Source organism: Eucyclogobius newberryi, unplaced genomic scaffold, assembly GCF_026437365.1.
Source record: "Eucyclogobius newberryi isolate DKJ021-1_F unplaced genomic scaffold, fEucNew1.0.hap1 SCAF_11, whole genome shotgun sequence".
Lineage (NCBI taxonomy): Eukaryota > Metazoa > Chordata > Actinopteri > Gobiiformes > Gobiidae > Eucyclogobius > Eucyclogobius newberryi.
In genome coordinates, this window is record NW_027315735.1 from 1,210,039 (window position 1) to 1,230,175 (window position 20,137).

Consider the following 20,137-nt stretch of genomic DNA (forward strand, 5'->3'; position numbering starts at 1 on the left):
CATTCAAAATGGTATCTTGAGAGTGACTTCCGGTATTTAATGTTTTGTCAAGTTTAAAGTCTTGGTCTTCTTTAACTCCAAGGTTAGTGACAGTGGGTTTGCCAAACTATCTAGGGATCCTAGATTAAGTAAACCTACACTACCAGCTTCTTGGTTAGACTGAAAGCTCTTCCCAAAAATTGAAAATATCCATGTTTTTACTTCATCAATGATTCATCAAATCCAAGAGATGAATGGCACAAAATGTGTTCTAATTCTTAAAGGTGCCATAACGTGCTTTTTAATAATCTATTAATAATAAGTGTTGTGCAACACCCTTAACATAATAGTTAAGAAATATCACCCAGACCTTGGACCCCCTCACCAACCCGGAAATGCAAACGGCTTGGTTTGATATTCGCCCCCACCCTTGTGAAGAGCCATCTGGCTCCCCCGCCCAACCCGTGACGTAGTCTCAGAGTGCGTGTGTGCCCCGCCCACCCGTGACGTAGTCTCAGAGCGCGTGTGTGCCCCGCCCACCCGTGACGTAGTCTCAGAGAGCGTGTGTGCCCCGCCCACCCGTGACGTAGTCTCAGAGCGCGTGTGTGCCCCGCCCACCCGTGACGTAGTCTCAGAGAGCGTGTGTGCCCCGCCCAACCCGTGACGTAGTCTCAGAGAGCGTGTGTGCCCCGCCCAACCCGTGACGTAGTCTCAGAGCGTGTGTGCCCCGCCCACCCGTGACGTAGTCTCAGAGAGCGTGTGTGCCCCGCCCACCCGTGACGTAGTCTCAGAGCGCGTGTGTGCCCCGCCCACCCGTGACGTAGTCTCAGAGCGCGTGTGTGCCCCGCCCAACCCGTGACGTAGTCTCAGAGAGCGTGTGTGCCCCGCCCACCCGTGACGTAGTCTCAGAGAGCGTGTGTGCCCCGCCCACCCGTGACGTAGTCTCAGAGAGCTTGTGTGCCCCACAGCTGTGTGTGGTTAGCTCCGCGGTGCGCCGCGCGAGTGAGTGAGAAAGAGTCTACTTTGAGACTAAATAAAACTGGTGTTAATTCTACAGCGTGCGCAGAACAGATATATAATATATATATATATATATATATATATATATATATATATATATATATATATATATATCTACCTAATATAAAAGTAAGTCTTATGTCCATCGCGCTCTTATTTCCTGGTTTTTCGGTATCGGAAAACCAGGAAATAAGATTATTTTCCCGGTTGCTGCATCAACTGCCACATAAACCTTCCCTATTGTGAAAATAGTAAAGAGTGCGATATCATTCATGACGTTTTGGGCCTCTTTGACATTTTACATAATACAATACTTGGGATTGTTGGGTGAACCAGAAGGCTTCATTTCCCTGTCCACTTTTGCAAACAAACTGATTGAAACAGAGTCTGTTTCTCATTGAGCATGAGACAGAATCAGACAGGTCAGCAGATGACCTGCTTGTCTTAAAGATTGAATAGAGGATTTTTTTGGCCGATTTGAGAACTCAAGTGACTGTTAGTCCCTAAAATGGCGAGTGCGCACACTCACCCCCCACCCTCCTGTTCTTTCCAATAGACCGCCTACCATCAAACCTCGTGCAGCAGCGCGGAACAGCCTCACTGCTACAGGTGCGTTTGTTTATTAGCGCGACCGCATCGCATCTTGTCTCTCAGATTTCCGTCTGTTCTGAGCTCGAACGCAGTCTTTCTCTGTCGTTCTTCAGCTATTTTTGTACTGTACATGAAGGAACTCGCTGCTAGCTTCACTAAACACACATGGTCATATAAACCATGCATGCTCAACCAGGAAAACGTGCTGCTATCCTGGAAATGAAGCTAGTAGCACGCAGGGAATGATTGACATGTGGGAGAACTACTCGGCTGTCCACGCCACGAGGAAATGAGACTTAGATAATCCTCTATTCAACCTTTAATATTATTTATTAAGAAGTTCTCATGCACCAAAGGTGAAGGTTCAAGGCAATCCGATTGGGGGGACATTCAGAGCCATGTTCAGCATTTTAAAAAGTGAATGTGGTATGTGTCTATTAGTTGTCATTATATCAGCAAAATACATTTTCCTAGGAGCTGGCACAGTTTTCTGATAGTTGAACCAACTGGTCCTGAGCATTTGAAGTGAAGCATGAAGCTTCATGAAGCACTCCTACACTCACGTCCAGCAGCACGAGTGGCTGTGTTCAACCAGGGCTCAAATCTGGGTTTGGAGTGCCTAGTTTTCAGTGGGACCAGCATGCAATGTGTCAGGTTGAACTCACTCTCTGATGCCCTCCAGCAGTCGAAAGTCCAAGTTGTCCTCATTGCGGTCAAAGAAGCCCTTGTTGTGGGTGAAGAGGAGCCGTCGAGGGTCCTCCTGTGTGTGGGTGAGATGCTCCAGCTTCATGTTGTCCAGCCTGCTGCACTCTGAGCTGCCACACTCATCCTGATGACGCGGCCTGAAGCCACAACAGTGAGGGTCCAAGCGCCGGTGGATCTGATAAGCACACAAAGGGTTCTTAAAAAAGACATATTTCAATTTTTTTCTGGTTTGTAATATATTTATCTGTCTATTGACTTCCTGTTCAAAACCTCAGAACGGATTCTCGGCTGCAAGTCCCCCCTCTTCAAAATGAATTGGAAACTTTTAATAAAATGATGCGAGATAATGATTATAACACGGTTGAAAGTTGTTGCAAAATGTGTCTCGTTTCAAGTTTGGAAGATGTAGAGCCGTTGGTATTCTCTGTTGTGTTATATATGCACGCATCTTTGAACTACAGCAATGCTCTAGGCCATTTCATACTTAATAAGAAGCTAAATGTTCTTGCACCTAGAGCAAGAACATACTTTTATAATAATAGTACTGGTACTTTGTTCTCACAGATCCTGTTCTACAGCTTATCTTGAGACATTGGCTGAGCAGAACTTTGCTTGTTCCCTTGAGTGGTTCAGCTGTAAAACTCCCGATAGAGTCAAGTATGAAATGTCCAAGACCTAAAGAAGTTCTTGTTCTTATAGCTCTAGGTGTGAGGACAAACCTTTTGCTTCTTATTAAGTGTGAATTGGCCTTTAGTTGTGGACACACTGAAGAAGGAACAATTGTCTAAAACACCTTCTTTTTTGTACAATTGAGTAATTATAGTGCAGCTCAGTTAGAATAGTTTAGAGGTTATGCAGAAAAGTGGCAAGGGAATCAATGACATATCCTCCTGTAAGACCTCAAAACACAACTAAAATGTGAAAGAGCAGCGAAGTCTAATGACAAATATGAAAGTCTACAAGTGGAACACAGCTGTGCTCACATTTATCACTGATACAGACTTTATTATCATACACAGTTGAACTGATCACATTTCTCATAGATGAGTCAGGAATGTCATTGTGGGGTGAGGTGTCCTTTATCTCCCTTGACAGTTAACAAGCTAGCTTGTCCCCATGGCTGAGAGATCCTGGAGTCCTCCCTAAACGTGTCTTATGCTATGTTCAGACCGCTGTGCTTTTGAGGACACTGGAGGTGACTTTATGACCTGGATGCACGTTTGAAACCAGCCAAAGCTCTGAGCCTGATCTCGACTAGAGTCCACCCAGAACAGCATTGCCAGAGTTCTAATGAGGTTGCGGAAATACATGAACATTTAGTTGAATTATTTAGTTTAATTATAGTTCAATTATGACTAATTTCCATCTGTGGTCCCAGGGCAGGCTGAACCTAAGTCCCACAGAGACGAATCCTTTCATAATCACTCCAAGTTCTCTACACTGGCTCTCCATCCAACACAATCCATCACATTCTGTCTCCTGAGTCACGGCCCATCAAACCTCACAGAGCTCCTGACGCACCAGCAGACAACGCTGCAGCGCACCCAAAACCACGCCCCGCACCATGGAAACACTTTGAGAACACATGTTTTTCAAACGTAAAGTGCATTATAAATAAAAGGCCCAATTATTAATAACGTTAATTTTGCACACTATTGTTTTTCGAACCCTGTTTCCTGTTCCTTGTTCTTTTGACTGTGCAGCATGAAATGGGAATGTAAAATATCAAGAGTCACATTTCGAACTCACAACGCCGCGCCCTGCCCCACATGGTAGGCATATGTGCTATCTACTCAACCACGCCCTGCACACCATTCCATGTTTTGCGATATCTTTGAAAATGGAAAATGAAAAAACGCCTTAATGTCTCACGTCCTTTCTGTATTTCATTGGTCTTGTGTACATGGTGTAAACTTAAACGTGTCATGTTTGTCCCTCTGCACAACTGTCTCACTCAAATCCTTTGAGATTAGTAAAGCAAAATGATTATTACTGATGATGATGGCTGCTGCTCTTACTAGTTTTGTGTGAAATGAATTGTACTGTGTATGAAAGATGAGTGAGAGTGCACTAAAGCTTTTAGTTCTACATATAATGTATATTTCATTTATATCTTCAGCCTCTGTTATTATAAAATTATAAAGCTGATAGAACTATGCCGTCTTTACATTAGGTTAAATAGATTTCGATGATTCTATGGATGTTTACACACTGATATGAATTTACAACGCGCCGCTTCTCCGTCTCCTGCGGAATAACACGTTTTGGAGATATGAGGAAGGATCCAGACCATTTCCCGCCCACACAGGAAACGAGACATTCATCAGGCACAATATCTCAGAGCGCTCAGCCCACTTGGTTTTCTCAACGATTCACACGGAAACTAAACACGTCAGAGCCTTTTACAGGATGTACAAAGCTCCAGATTGTCCAGTGAAGTTGATTTCCGTAACTAAACGAACCGTAGTGAGTCAAACTTCACATTAATTAAGCTACAAATCAATCTCTGCATTGATTCTGTTGGAGGGGATTTCCCCACGGTCTCAGAACAATTCCAAATATTTATCAAGGTTGAAGAGAAACGATCCCAAATGCTTTTCAAAAACACTTTTTTAGCATAATTGACTGCTTATAAATGTTGATTGTAGCGTTTATTACATTGACATGCAACAGTTTTATTAAGATCACATCATTTTAATTGTCAGTATAAATGCTTATACGTCCAAGGTTTATTTCTTCAGACCCTTTTGATGAAATTAGAAGGAGCTTTATTATGAAGCACTGCAAATAAGACTAAAACTGTTTATTCTCAGACAAAAGGGGGAGACTTGCAGCAATGGAAATTATGTTTTTTAGCTCTTGGAACAGAAAGTGCCTCAGTGTGCGGCTTTACGTGTGCGTTAAAGCTGAACGTGATCCAATACAGAAGGTGGGATTAGCATTATACTGAGGACATCATATAGTAGAGGTTTAATTTCAGACTGGTTTTAGGCACAAGACGAGGAGATAAATAGGATTTAGTTTTTAAACCTGCAAAACAGAACAGACAAAAGGAGGCGGGACTTTAGTCTGTATAGTCATGTAACGGAATTGTGGAATTCATTTACAATACAAGCAAAATCAATACATTCATTAGAACATGATGATTACTTCATATAAAGAAGAAACATTTGGTAGATTTACGGAGTTACTTTGACTTTTTGAAGACATTGCACTTTGTAGTAGTTATAATAGTTTGAGGCGCAGGACTTTTACTTGAGGAAACATTTTGATTCTTCTTTCCACGGTGAGAAAGTGACAAAATCTGCAAGAACAACATTAAATGCTTCTTAAACCTCAGCTTAATATGATTTATTTTTTTGTAATTTTTGTGTCAGAATATCAGAATCTTTGCATTATTTAAAATGCATTCTATACAATTAGATTAACACAAAAAACAATAGTAATTTCTCCAAACTACTATTATTTTGGTCACTACTTTTTACTTCTACTTGAGTGAAATGATTTTAAATTAGTCTTCAGTACAAACCTCTAACTACACATAAAGTTAAGGCCAAATCAAATAAATAGTGTGTTTCCGGTAACATTAAAACAAATTCAGGCAGGTCGGATTTTTCTAAACTTGTCCAGCCACAGGAGCCACAGCAGCCCGAGTCCTGGCCCGAGTCCTGGCCCGAGTCCTGGTCCGAGTCCTGGCCCGAGTCCTGGCCCGAGTCCTGGTCCGAGTCCTGGTCCGAGTCCTGGTCCGAGTCCTGGCCCGAGTCCTGGTCCGAGTCCTGGCCCGAGTCCTGGTCCGAGTCCTGGCCCGAGTCCTGGCCCGAGTCCTGGTCCGAGTCCTGGTCCGAGTCCTGGTCCGAGTCCTGGCCCGAGTCCTGGTCCGAGTCCTGGTCCGAGTCCTGGTCCGAGTCCTGGCCCGAGTCCTGGCCCGAGTCCTGGTCCGAGTCCGTGTCCTGGCCCGAGTCCTGGTCCGAGTCCTGGTCTGAGTCCTGGCCCGAGTCCTGGCCCGAGTCCTGGTCCGAGTCCTGGTCCGAGTCCTGGTCCGAGTCCTGGCCCGAGTCCTGGTCCGAGTCCTGGTCCGAGTCCTGGTCCGAGTCCTGGTCCGAGTCCTGGCCCGAGTCCTGGCCCGAGTCCTGGTCCGAGTCCGTGTCCTGGCCCGAGTCCTGGTCCGAGTCCTGGTCCGAGTCCTGGTCCGAGTCCTGGTCCGAGTCCTGGCCCGAGTCCTGGCCCGAGTCCTGGTCCGAGTCCTGGTCCGAGTCCTGGCCCGAGTCCTGGCCCGAGTCCTGGCCCGAGTCCTGGTCCGAGTCCTGGTCCGAGTCCTGGCCCGAGTCCTGGCCCGAGTCCTGGTCCTGGTCCGAGTCCTGGCCCGAGTCCTGGCCCGAGTCCTGGTCCGAGTCCTGGTCCGAGTCCTGGCCCGAGTCCTGGTCCGAGTCCTGGTCCGAGTCCTGGCCCGAGTCCTGGTCCGAGTCCTGGTCCGAGTCCTGGCCCGAGTCCTGGTCCGAGTCCGTGTCCTGGCCCGAGTCCTGGCCCGAGTCCTGGTCCGAGTCCTGGTCCGAGTCCTGGTCCGAGTCCTGGCCCGAGTCCTGGTCCGAGTCCGAGTCCTGGCCCGAGTCCTGGTCCGAGTCCTGGTCCGAGTCCTGGCCCGAGTCCTGGTCCGAGTCCTGGTCCGAGTCCTGGTCCGAGTCCTGGTCCGAGTCCTGGCCCGAGTCCTGGCCCGAGTCCGAGTCCTGGTCCGAGTCCTGGCCCGAGTCCTGGCCCGAGTCCGAGTCCTGGCCCGAGTCCTGGTCCGAGTCCTGGTCCGAGTCCTGGCCCGAGTCCTGGTCCGAGTCCTGGTCCGAGTCCTGGTCCGAGTCCTGGCCCGAGTCCTGGTCCGAGTCCTGGTCCGAGTCCTGGTCCGAGTCCTGGTCCGAGTCCTGGCCCGAGTCCGAGTCCTGGCCCGAGTCCTGGTCCGAGTCCTGGTCCGAGTCCTGGTCCGAGTCCTGGCCCGAGTCCTGGCCCGAGTCCTGGTCCGAGTCCTGGTCCGAGTCCTGGTCCGAGTCCTGGCCCGAGTCCTGGTCCGAGTCCTGGTCCGAGTCCTGGCCCGAGTCCTGGCCCGAGTCCTGGTCCGAGTCCTGGTCCGAGTCCGAGTCCTGGCCCGAGTCCTGGCCCGAGTCCTGGTCCGAGTCCGAGTCCTGGCCCGAGTCCTGGTCCGAGTCCTGGTCCGAGTCCTGGTCCGAGTCCTGGCCCGAGTCCTGGCCCGAGTCCTGGCCCGAGTCCTGGTCCGAGTCCTGGTCCGAGTCCGAGTCCTGGCCCGAGTCCTGGCCCGAGTCCTGGTCCGAGTCCGAGTCCTGGCCCGAGTCCTGGCCCGAGTCCTGGTCCGAGTCCTGGTCCGAGTCCTGGCCCGAGTCCTGGTCCGAGTCCTGGTCCGAGTCCTGGCCCGAGTCCTGGCCCGAGTCCTGGCCCGAGTCCTGGTCCGAGTCCTGGTCCGAGTCCTGGTCCGAGTCCTGGTCCGAGTCCTGGCCCGAGTCCTGGTCCGAGTCCGTGTCCTGGCCCGAGTCCTGGCCCGAGTCCTGGTCCGAGTCCTGGTCCGAGTCCTGGTCCGAGTCCTGGTCCGAGTCCTGGCCCGAGTCCTGGTCCGAGTCCTGGTCCGAGTCCTGGCCCGAGTCCTGGCCCGAGTCCTGGCCCGAGTCCTGGTCCGAGTCCTGGTCCGAGTCCTGGCCCGAGTCCTGGTCCTGGTCCGAGTCCTGGCCCGAGTCCTGGCCCGAGTCCTGGTCCGAGTCCTGGTCCGAGTCCTGGTCCGAGTCCTGGCCCGAGTCCTGGTCCGAGTCCTGGCCCGAGTCCTGGTCCGAGTCCTGGTCCGAGTCCTGGCCCGAGTCCTGGTCCGAGTCCGTGTCCTGGCCCGAGTCCTGGTCCGAGTCCTGGTCCGAGTCCTGGCCCGAGTCCTGGTCCGAGTCCTGGTCCGAGTCCTGGTCCGAGTCCTGGCCCGAGTCCTGGCCCGAGTCCTGGTCCGAGTCCGAGTCCTGGTCCGAGTCCTGGCCCGAGTCCTGGCCCGAGTCCAGGCCCGAGTCCTGGCCCGAGTCCTGGTCCGAGTCCTGGTCCGAGTCCTGGTCCGAGTCCTGGCCCGAGTCCTGGTCCGAGTCCGAGTCCTGGCCCGAGTCCTGGTCCGAGTCCTGGTCCGAGTCCTGGTCCGAGTCCTGGTCCGAGTCCTGGCCCGAGTCCTGGTCCGAGTCCTGGTCCGAGTCCTGGCCCGAGTCCTGGCCCGAGTCCTGGCGCGAGTCCTGGTCCGAGTCCTGGCCCGAGTCCTGGCCCGAGTCCTGGTCCTGGTCCGAGTCCTGGCCCGAGTCCTGGCCCGAGTCCTGGTCCGAGTCCTGGTCCGAGTCCTGGCCCGAGTCCTGGTCCGAGTCCTGGCCCGAGTCCTGGTCCGAGTCCTGGTCCGAGTCCTGGCCCGAGTCCTGGTCCGTGTCCGTGTCCTGGCCCGAGTCCTGGTCCGAGTCCTGGTCCGAGTCCTGGTCCGAGTCCTGGTCCGAGTCCTGGCCCGAGTCCTGGCCCGAGTCCTGGTCCGAGTCCTGGTCCGAGTCCTGGCCCGAGTCCTGGCCCGAGTCCTGGTCCGAGTCCGAGTCCTGGCCCGAGTCCTGGTCCGAGTCCTGGTCCGAGTCCTGGCCCGAGTCCTGGTCCGAGTCCTGGCCCGAGTCCTGGTCCGAGTCCTGGCCCGAGTCCTGGCCCGAGTCCTGGTCCGAGTCCGAGTCCTGGCCCGAGTCCTGGTCCGAGTCCTGGTCCGAGTCCTGGCCCGAGTCCTGGTCCGAGTCCTGGCCCGAGTCCTGGTCCGAGTCCTGGTCCGAGTCCTGGCCCGAGTCCTGGTCCGAGTCCGTGTCCTGGCCCGAGTCCTGGTCCGAGTCCTGGTCCGAGTCCTGGTCCGAGTCCTGGTCCGAGTCCTGGCCCGAGTCCTGGCCCGAGTCCTGGTCCGAGTCCTGGCCCGAGTCCTGGCCCGAGTCCTGGTCCGAGTCCGAGTCCTGGCCCGAGTCCTGGTCCGAGTCCTGGTCCGAGTCCTGGCCCGAGTCCTGGTCCGAGTCCTGGCCCGAGTCTTGGCCCGAGTCCTGGTCCGAGTCCGAGTCCTGGCCCGAGTCCTGGTCCGAGTCCTGGTCCGAGTCCTGGTCCGAGTCCTGGCCCGAGTCCTGGTCCGAGTCCTGGTCCGAGTCCTGGCCCGAGTCCTGGTCCGAGTCCTGGCCCGAGTCCTGGTCCGAGTCCTGGCCCGAGTCCTGGCCCGAGTCCTGGTCCGAGTCCGAGTCCTGGCCCGAGTCCTGGTCCGAGTCCTGGTCCGAGTCCTGGCCCGAGTCCTGGTCCGAGTCCTGGCCCGAGTCCTGGTCCGAGTCCTGGCCCGAGTCCTGGCCCGAGTCCTGGTCCGAGTCCGAGTCCTGGCCCGAGTCCTGGTCCGAGTCCTGGTCCGAGTCCTGGCCCGAGTCCTGGTCCGAGTCCTGGCCCGAGTCCTGGTCCGAGTCCTGGTCCGAGTCCTGGCCCGAGTCCTGGTCCGAGTCCGTGTCCTGGCCCGAGTCCTGGTCCGAGTCCTGGTCCGAGTCCTGGTCCGAGTCCTGGTCCGAGTCCTGGCCCGAGTCCTGGCCCGAGTCCTGGTCCGAGTCCTGGCCCGAGTCCTGGCCCGAGTCCTGGTCCGAGTCCGAGTCCTGGCCCGAGTCCTGGTCCGAGTCCTGGTCCGAGTCCTGGCCCGAGTCCTGGTCCGAGTCCTGGCCCGAGTCCTGGTCCGAGTCCTGGCCCGAGTCTTGGCCCGAGTCCTGGTCCGAGTCCGAGTCCTGGCCCGAGTCCTGGTCCGAGTCCTGGTCCGAGTCCTGGCCCGAGTCCTGGTCCGAGTCCTGGCCCGAGTCCTGGTCCGAGTCCTGGCCCGAGTCTTGGCCCGAGTCCTGGTCCGAGTCCGAGTCCTGGCCCGAGTCCTGGTCCGAGTCCTGGTCCGAGTCCTGGTCCGAGTCCTGGTCCGAGTCCTGGTCCGAGTCCTGGCCCGAGTCCTGGCCCGAGTCCTGGTCCGAGTCCTGGCCCGAGTCCTGGCCCGAGTCCTGGCCCGAGTCCTGGTCCGAGTCCGAGTCCTGGCCCGAGTCCTAGTCCGAGTCCTGGTCCGAGTCCTGGTCCGAGTCCTGGTCCGAGTCCTGGTCCGAGTCCTGGCCCGAGTCCTGGTCCGAGTCCTGGTCCGAGTCCTGGCCCGAGTCCTGGCCCGAGTCCTGGCGCGAGTCCTGGTCCGAGTCCTGGCCCGAGTCCTGGCCCGAGTCCTGGTCCTGGTCCGAGTCCTGGCCCGAGTCCTGGCCCGAGTCCTGGTCCGAGTCCTGGTCCGAGTCCTGGCCCGAGTCCTGGTCCGAGTCCTGGCCCGAGTCCTGGTCCGAGTCCTGGTCCGAGTCCTGGCCCGAGTCCTGGTCCGAGTCCGTGTCCTGGCCCGAGTCCTGGTCCGAGTCCTGGTCCGAGTCCTGGTCCGAGTCCTGGTCCGAGTCCTGGCCCGAGTCCTGGCCCGAGTCCTGGTCCGAGTCCTGGTCCGAGTCCTGGCCCGAGTCCTGGCCCGAGTCCTGGTCCGAGTCCGAGTCCTGGCCCGAGTCCTGGTCCGAGTCCTGGTCCGAGTCCTGGCCCGAGTCCTGGTCCGAGTCCTGGCCCGAGTCCTGGTCCGAGTCCTGGCCCGAGTCCTGGCCCGAGTCCTGGTCCGAGTCCGAGTCCTGGCCCGAGTCCTGGTCCGAGTCCTGGTCCGAGTCCTGGCCCGAGTCCTGGTCCGAGTCCTGGTCCGAGTCCTGGCCCGAGTCCTGGTCCGAGTCCGTGTCCTGGCCCGAGTCCTGGTCCGAGTCCTGGTCCGAGTCCTGGTCCGAGTCCTGGTCCGAGTCCTGGCCCGAGTCCTGGCCCGAGTCCTGGCCCGAGTCCTGGTCCGAGTCCTGGCCCGAGTCCTGGCCCGAGTCCTGGTCCGAGTCCGAGTCCTGGCCCGAGTCCTGGTCCGAGTCCTGGTCCGAGTCCTGGTCCGAGTCCTGGCCCGAGTCCTGGTCCGAGTCCGAGTCCTGGCCCGAGTCCTGGTCCGAGTCCGAGTCCTGGCCCGAGTCCTGGTCCGAGTCCTGGTCCGAGTCCTGGTCCGAGTCCTGGTCCGAGTCCTGGCCCGAGTCCTGGTCCGAGTCCTGGCCCGAGTCTTGGCCCGAGTCCTGGTCCGAGTCCGAGTCCTGGCCCGAGTCCTGGTCCGAGTCCTGGTCCGAGTCCTGGTCCGAGTCCTGGTCCGAGTCCTGGTCCGAGTCCTGGTCCGCGCTGTTGCCCTGCAAAGGTTTTCCAAAGCACCTTTGCTTGTAGGAGCCAGCCGTACGGTGGAGTCTCGTTGAGACTTGCTCATAGGTATTTCCAGCAGTAGTTGGAACTTTGAAAGTTGCAAACAAATTTTTCTTATTGTCACAACGTGATGAAGGCACTTTTCCACCGTCACGCTGCCCCGGGCCTGTCGCCACGGCCATGGCTGCCAGTATATATATAATATATAATATATAATATATATTATATATTATATGACCAAATATGAGCATCTGCAAACATGGATGCGCCCATAGGTAAAAGGGAACATATCAAAAGTGCAGCGATCTTACGAATCCCCACAGATGATTTTTTTCTCGTACGGCCAAGTAAATATAAGATCAAATGTTTAAGATCAGGGTTTTTATTTTGAAATTCAGGTGGGTGGGGTTACTGGCCCAAGTAAATAACAGTTGAATTGAATGTGTTTATTTGTTAAGTTGAGCATAAAGCGGAGACATAAGCGTTACCTGTAATAAGAAGTCGAAGAGGGCCAGTCGGCTCCATTCGTGGTGATGGATGGAGCAGCAGTGGCTCTGGGACTCTGGAGGGAGGTTCTGGAGCCAGCACCTGAGTCTGAGCGAGCGCTGATACTGTCTCCATGTCAAGTGTACAGAGGAGGGACGAGAGGAGTCCCACAGCACCACGGGACGAGGCTGGTCCTCTGAGGGGGGACAGAGGGGGACAGAGAGGGAGACAGAGGGGAGAAAGGGGGAGAACATGATTAAAAATGTTATAACATGATTTTTTTTGTCTTTACATTTATATAAGACAATTACAGACGGTGTTTAAAATGTCAGATTGTTCTGCTCAGCAGTGTCTCACAGGACATAGTGTCCTTTCTCTTCTCGTCTCCATGGAGATCACGAGTATGTATTGAATAGATGCAAAATTTTAATATTATACTGTAGAACATTACGGGGCAAATAATAATAGAATTGTTCTTTATTAAGTATGTTATGACCAATGCTTTTTACTCTAGTAAGAATGAATAGTATTTTACAGATTGATGTGTTGTGATGAATCAATATACACAATATACACAATGTACACAATATACACAATATACACAATATATACACAATATACACATACTCACTGAGGTAAAGTATCAAATCTCAATCAAACATCAATACTAAAACTTCAGTTGTTGTCGTCTTCTGTTAAGTACACACAGTTTTCATTTCATTTCTCTGCGTTTAACAAATTTAACTATAAAATCAATCATTAAGTGCCAAGATAAAATTCTTTAGTTTAATGTAAAAAATCTTTAGTTCAATATAAAACTCATTAGAGCGGATCAATGTGGCGATACTTCGAAACCAAAAACAGTAACTAACAAGAAGAATATATGACAGCCAATGGCAACGACACAATTATTAAATGTTGTCATTTAACTAGGTACAGTATATTTTGGACAGCTGCCACTCGCACTGACCTCCTGTGGGCGGGGCGGGGTCAGGCAGTGGAGCTGCCCACTCACACTGACCTCCCGTGGGCGGGGTCAGGCAGTGGAGCTGCCACTCACACTGACCTCCTGTGGGCGGGGTCAGGCAGTGGAGCTGCCACTCACACTGACCTCCTGTGGGCGGGGTCAGGCAGTGGAGCTGCCACTCACACTGACCTCCTGTGGGCGGGGTCAGGCAGTGGAGCTGCCCACTCACACTGACCTCCCGTGGCTGACCTCCTGTGGGCGGGGTCAGGCAGTGGAGCTGCCCACTCACACTGACCTCCCGTGGCTGACCTCCTGTGGGCGGGGTCAGGCAGTGGAGCTGTCCACTCACACTGACCTCCTGTGGGCGGGGTCAGGCAGTGGAGCTGCCCACTCACACTGACCTCCCGTGGCTGACCTCCTGTGGGCGGGGTCAGGCAGTGGAGCTGCCCACTCACACTGACCTCCCGTGGCTGACCTCCTGTGGGCGGGGTCAGGCAGTGGGCGGAGCAGGCCTCGTCAGAGCGCAGACACTTCCAGGCGACTAAACTTTGCCTTTCAATTCATGAGCTGTAATTCAAGATGATTGACCCTTTTGAAATGACCCGTTCGAGCAACAGTAATATTATTATATTATTATTATTATAAGATATGTGTGTATGTTTTTTCTGAGGTACAAACCACGAGATGATGAGATCTAATCCATCTTTTTCCAAACACTGTCAATAAGAATCCAAGATTGTCATTGTGGGTGGGAAAAAAGTGACTTTGGCATTTCTTAAACTTTCTCTTGTCATTTATTCATTTCTCATTTACATAACTGACATTCCATTCCATATTGACATGATTATAAAGTCCTATAATTACAATGAATGAAAATATAAATGTAACACTTTAGTTTATGCATTTTTCATGAGCTGAACTCAAAAGACCCATTTCTTTCAAATATTGTTCACAAATTGTCAAATGGTGGTGATGGGGGCTCTGCACACTAGTGATGGGGGCTCTGCACACTAGTGATGGGGGCTCTGCACACTAGTGATGGGGGCTCTGCACACTAGTGATGGGGGCTCTGCACGCTAGTGATGGGGGCTCTGCACGCTAGTGATGGGGGCTCTGCACACTAGTGATGGGGGCTCTGCACACTAGTGATGGGAGCTCTGCACGCTAGTGATGGGGGCTCTGCACACTAGTGATGGGGGCTCTGCACGCTAGTGATGGGAGCTCTGCACGCTAGTGATGGGGGCTCTGCACGCTAGTGATGGGGCTCTGCATGCACGTGATGGGGGCTCTGCACACTAGTGATGGGGGCTCTGCACACTAGTGATGGGAGCTCTGCACGCTAGTGATGGGGGCTCTGCACACTAGTGATGGGGGCTCTGCACACTAGTGATGGGGCTCTGCATGCACGTGATGGGGGCTCTGCACACTAGTGATGGGGGCTCTGCACACTAGTGATGGGGGCAATGTTCACTAGTGATGGGGCTCTGCACACTAGTGATGGGGCTCTGCACGCTAGTGATGGGGGCTCTGCACACTAGTGATGGGGGCTCTGCACACTAGTGATGGGGCTCTGCATGCACGTGATGGGGGCAATGTTCACTAGTGATGGGGCTCTGCACACTAGTGATGGGGGCTCTGCACACTAGTGATGGGGGCTCTGCACGCTAGAGATGGGGGCTCTGCACACTAGTGATGGGGGCTCTGCACACTAGTGATGGGGGCTCTGCACGCTAGTGATGGGGGCTCTGCACGCTAGTGATGGGGCTCTGCATGCACGTGATGGGGGCTCTGCACACTAGTGATGGGGGCTCTGCACACTAGTGATGGGGGCTCTGCACACTAGTGGTGGGGGCTCTGCACACTAGTGGTGGGGGCTCTGCACACTAGTGATGGGGGCTCTGCACACTAGTGATGGGGGCTCTGCACACTAGTGGTGGGGGCTCTGCACACTAGTGATGGGGGCAATGTTCGCTAGTGATGGGGCTCTGCACACTAGTGATGGGGGCTCTGCACACTAGTGATGGGGCTCTGCACACTAGTGATGGGGCTCTGCACACTAGTGATGGGGGCTCTGCATGCACGTGATGGGGGCTCTGCACGCTAGTGATGGGGGCTCTGCACGCTAGTGATGGGGGCTCTGCATGCACGTGATGGGGGCTCTGCACGCTAGTGATGGGAGCTCTGCATGCACGTGATGGGGGCTCTGCACACTAGTGATGGGGGCTCTGCACACTAGTGATGGGGCTCTGCACGCTAGTGATGGGGGCTCTGCACACTAGTGATGGGGGCAATGTTCACTAGTGATGGGGCTCTGCACACTAGTGATGGGGGCAATGTTCACTAGTGATGGGGCTCTGCATGCACGTGATGGGGGCTCTGCACACTAGTGATGGGGGCTCTGCACGCTAGTGATGGGGCTCTGCATGCACGTGATGGGGGCTCTGCACACTAGTGATGGGGGCTCTGCACACTAGTGATGGGAGCTCTGCACGCTAGTGATGGGGGCTCTGCACACTAGTGATGGGGGCTCTGCACACTAGTGATGGGGCTCTGCATGCACGTGATGGGGGCTCTGCACACTAGTGGTGGGGCTCTGCACACTAGTGATGGGGGCTCTGCACACTAGTGATGGGGGCTCTGCACGCTAGTGATGGGGGCTCTGCACACTAGTGATGGGGGCTCTGCACACTAGTGATGGGGCTCTGCATGCACGTGATGGGGGCAATGTTCACTAGTGATGGGGCTCTGCACACTAGTGATGGGGGCTCTGCACACTAGTGATGGGGGCTCTGCACGCTAGAGATGGGGGCTCTGCACACTAGTGATGGGGCTCTGCATGCACGTGATGGGGGCTCTGCACACTAGTGATGGGGGCTCTGCACACTAGTGATGGGGGCTCTGCACGCTAGTGATGGGGCTCTGCATGCACGTGATGGGGGCTCTGCACACTAGTGATGGGGGCTCTGCACACTAGTGATGGGGGCTCTGCACACTAGTGATGGGGGCTCTGCACACTAGTGGTGGGGGCTCTGCACGCTAGTGATGGGGGCTCTGCATGCACGTGATGGGGGCTCTGCACACTAGTGATGGGGGCTCTGCACACTAGTGGTGGGGGCTCTGCACACTAGTGGTGGGGGCTCTGCACACTAGTGATGGGGGCAATGTTCGCTAGTGATGGGGCTCTGCACACTAGTGATGGGGGCTCTGCACACTAGTGATGGGGCTCTGCACACTAGTGATGGGGCTCTGCACACTAGTGATGGGGGCTCTGCATGCACGTGATGGGGGCTCTGCACGCTAGTGATGGGGGCTCTGCACGCTAGTGATGGGGGCTATGCACGCTAGTGATGGGGGCTCTGCATGCACGTGATGGGGGCTCTGCACGCTAGTGATGGGAGCTCTGCATGCACGTGATGGGGGCTCTGCACACTAGTGATGGGGGCTCTGCACACTAGTGATGGGGCTCTGCACGCTAGTGATGGGGGCTCTGCACACTAGTGATGGGGGCTCTGCATGCACGTGATGGGGGCTCTGCACGCTAGTGATGGGGGCTCTGCACGCTAGTGATGGGGGCTATGCACGCTAGTGATGGGGGCAATGTTCACTAGTGATGGGGCTCTGCACACTAGTGATGGGGGCAATGTTCACTAGTGATGGGGCTCTGCACACTAGTGATGGGGGCTCTGCACGCTAGTGATGGGGGCTCTGCACACTAGTGATGGGGGCTCTGCCTGCACGTGATGGGGGCTCTGCACACTAGTGATGGGGGCTCTGCACACTAGTGGTGGGGGCTCTGCACACTAGTGATGGGGGCCATGTTCGCTAGTGATGGGGCTCTGCACACTAGTGATGGGGGCTCTGCACACTAGTGATGGGGCTCTGCACACTAGTGATGGGGCTCTGCACACTAGTGATGGGGGCTCTGCATGCACGTGATGGGGGCTCTGCACGCTAGTGATGGGGGCTCTGCACGCTAGTGATGGGGGCTATGCACGCTAGTGATGGGGGCAATGTTCACTAGTGATGGGGCTCTGCATGCACGTGATGGGGGCTCTGCACACTAGTGATGGGGCTCTGCACACTAGTGATGGGGGCTCTGCACGCTAGTGATGGGGCTCTGCATGCACGTGATGGGGGCTCTGCACACTAGTGATGGGGGCTCTGCACACTAGTGATGGGAGCTCTGCACGCTAGTGATGGGGGCTCTGCACACTAGTGATGGGGGCTCTGCACACTAGTGATGGGGCTCTGCATGCACGTGATGGGGGCTCTGCACACTAGTGGTGGGGCTCTGCACACTACTGATGGGGGCTCTGCACACTAGTGATGGGGGCTCTGCACGCTAGTGATGGGGGCTCTGCACACTAGTGATGGGGGCTCTGCACACTAGTGATGGGGCTCTGCATGCACGTGATGGGGGCAATGTTCACTAGTGATGGGGCTCTGCACACTAGTGATGGGGGCTCTGCACACTAGTGATGGGGGCTCTGCACGCTAGAGATGGGGGCTCTGCACACTAGTGATGGGGCTCTGCATGCACGTGATGGGGGCTCTGCACACTAGTGGTGGGGGCTCTGCACGCTAGTGATGGGGGCTCTGCATGCACGTGATGGGGGCTCTGCACACTAGTGATGGGGGCTCTGCACACTAGTGATGGGGGCTCTGCACACTAGTGGTGGGGGCTCTGCACACTAGTGATGGGGGCAATGTTCGCTAGTGATGGGGCTCTGCACACTAGTGATGGGGGCTCTGCACACTAGTGATGGGGCTCTGCACACTAGTGATGGGGCTCTGCACACTAGTGATGGGGGCTCTGCACGCTAGTGATGGGGGCTATGCACGCTAGTGATGGGGGCTCTGCATGCACGTGATGGGGGCTCTGCACGCTAGTGATGGGAGCTCTGCATGCACGTGATGGGGGCTCTGCACACTAGTGATGGGGGCTCTGCACACTAGTGATGGGGCTCTGCACGCTAGTGATGGGGGCTCTGCACACTAGTGATGGGGGCAATGTTCACTAGTGATGGGGCTCTGCACACTAGTGATGGGGGCAATGTTCACTAGTGATGGGGCTCTGCACACTAGTGATGGGGGCTCTGCACGCTAGTGATGGGGGCTCTGCACACTAGTGATGGGGGCTCTGCCTGCACGTGATGGGGGCTCTGCAAACTAGTGATGGGGGCTCTGCACACTAGTGGTGGGGGCTCTGCACACTAGTGGTGGGGGCAATGTTCGCTAGTGATGGGGCTCTGCACACTAGTGATGGGGGCTCTGCACACTAGTGATGGGGCTCTGCACACTAGTGATGGGGGCTCTGCATGCACGTGATGGGGGCTCTGCACGCTAGTGATGGGGGCTCTGCACGCTAGTGATGGGGGCTCTGCATGCACGTGATGGGGGCTCTGCACGCTAGTGATGGGGGCTCTGCACACTAGTGATGGGGCTCTGCACGCTAGTGATGGGGGCTCTGCACACTAGTGATGGGGGAAATGTTCACTAGTGATGGGGCTCTGCACACTAGTGATGGGAGCTCTGCATGCACGTGATGGGGGCTCTGCACACTAGTGATGGGAGCTCTGCATGCACGTGATGGGGGCTCTGCACACTAGTGATGGGGGCTCTGCACACTAGTGATGGGGCTCTGCACGCTAGTGATGGGGGCTCTGCACACTAGTGATGGGGGCAATGTTCACTAGTGATGGGGCTCTGCATGCACGTGATGGGGGCTCTGCACACTAGTGATGGGGCTCTGCACACTAGTGATGGGGGCTCTGCACGCTAGTGATGGGGCTCTGCATGCACGTGATGGGGGCTCTGCACACTAGTGATGGGGGCTCTGCACACTAGTGATGGGAGCTCTGCACGCTAGTGATGGGGGCTCTGCACACTAGTGATGGGGGCTCTGCACACTAGTGATGGGGCTCTGCATGCACGTGATGGGGGCTCTGCACACTAGTGGTGGGGCTCTGCACACTAGTGATGGGGGCTCTGCACACTAGTGATGGGGGCTCTGCACGCTAGTGATGGGGGCTCTGCACACTAGTGATGGGGGCTCTGCACACTAGTGATGGGGGCTCTGCACACTAGTGATGGGGGCTCTGCACGCTAGAGATGGGGGCTCTGCACACTAGTGATGGGGCTCTGCATGCACGTGATGGGGGCTCTGCACACTAGTGATGGGGGCTCTGCACACTAGTGATGGGGGCTCTGCACACTAGTGGTGGGGGCTCTGCACGCTAGTGATGGGGGCATTGCATGCACGTGATGGGGGCTCTGCACACTAGTGATGGGGGCAATGTTCGCTAGTGATGGGGCTCTGCACACTAGTGATGGGGCTCTGCACACTAGTGATGGGGCTCTGCACACTAGTGATGAGGCTCTGCACACTAGTGATGGGGCTCTGCACACTAGTGATGGGGGCTCTGCATGCACGTGATGGGGGCTCTGCACGCTAGTGATGGGGGCTCTGCACGCTAGTGATGGGGGCTCTGCACACTAGTGATGGGGGCTCTGCATGCACGTGATGGGGGCTCTGCACGCTAGTGATGGGAGCTCTGCATGCACGTGATGGGGGCTCTGCACACTAGTGATGGGGGCTCTGCACACTAGTGATGGGGCTCTGCACGCTAGTGATGGGGGCTCTGCACACTAGTGATGGGGGCAATGTTCACTAGTGATGGGGCTCTGCACACTAGTGATGGGGGCTCTGCACGCTAGTGATGGGGGCTCTGCACACTAGTGGTGGGGGCTCTGCACGCACGTGATGGGGGCTCTGCATGCACGTGATGGGGGCTCTGCACACTAGTGATGGGGGCTCTGCACACTAGTGATGGGGGCTCTGCACACTAGTGGTGGGGGCTCTGCACACTAGTGGTGGGGGCAATGTTCGCTAGTGATGGGGCTCTGCACACTAGTGATGGGGGCTCTGCACACTAGTGATGGGGCTCTGCACACTAGTGATGGGGGCTCTGCACGCACGTGATGGGGGCTCTGCACGCTAGTGATGGGGGCTCTGCACGCTAGTGATGGGGGCTCTGCACGCTAGTGATGGGGGCTCTGCATGCACGTGATGGGGGCTCTGCACGCTAGTGATGGGAGCTCTGCATGCACGTGATGGGGGCTCTG

At 55.5% G+C, this 20,137-nt stretch overlaps 1 protein-coding gene across 1 annotated transcript in view; it reads right to left on the minus strand.

Annotated features, from left to right (window-relative positions):
• The window catches only part of gask1b (golgi associated kinase 1B), a 32,257-nt gene that overhangs the window by 10,349 nt on the left and 1,771 nt on the right, over positions 1 to 20,137 (minus strand). Inside the window, exons 2-3 of the mRNA XM_072432733.1 lie at positions 12,048 to 12,241; positions 2,256 to 2,470 (exon numbers count right to left, since the gene is read on the minus strand). Of these exons, the coding sequence (XP_072288834.1) occupies positions 2,256 to 2,470; positions 12,048 to 12,241 (409 nt within the window). The remainder of the gene's footprint in view (positions 1 to 2,255; positions 2,471 to 12,047; positions 12,242 to 20,137) is intronic.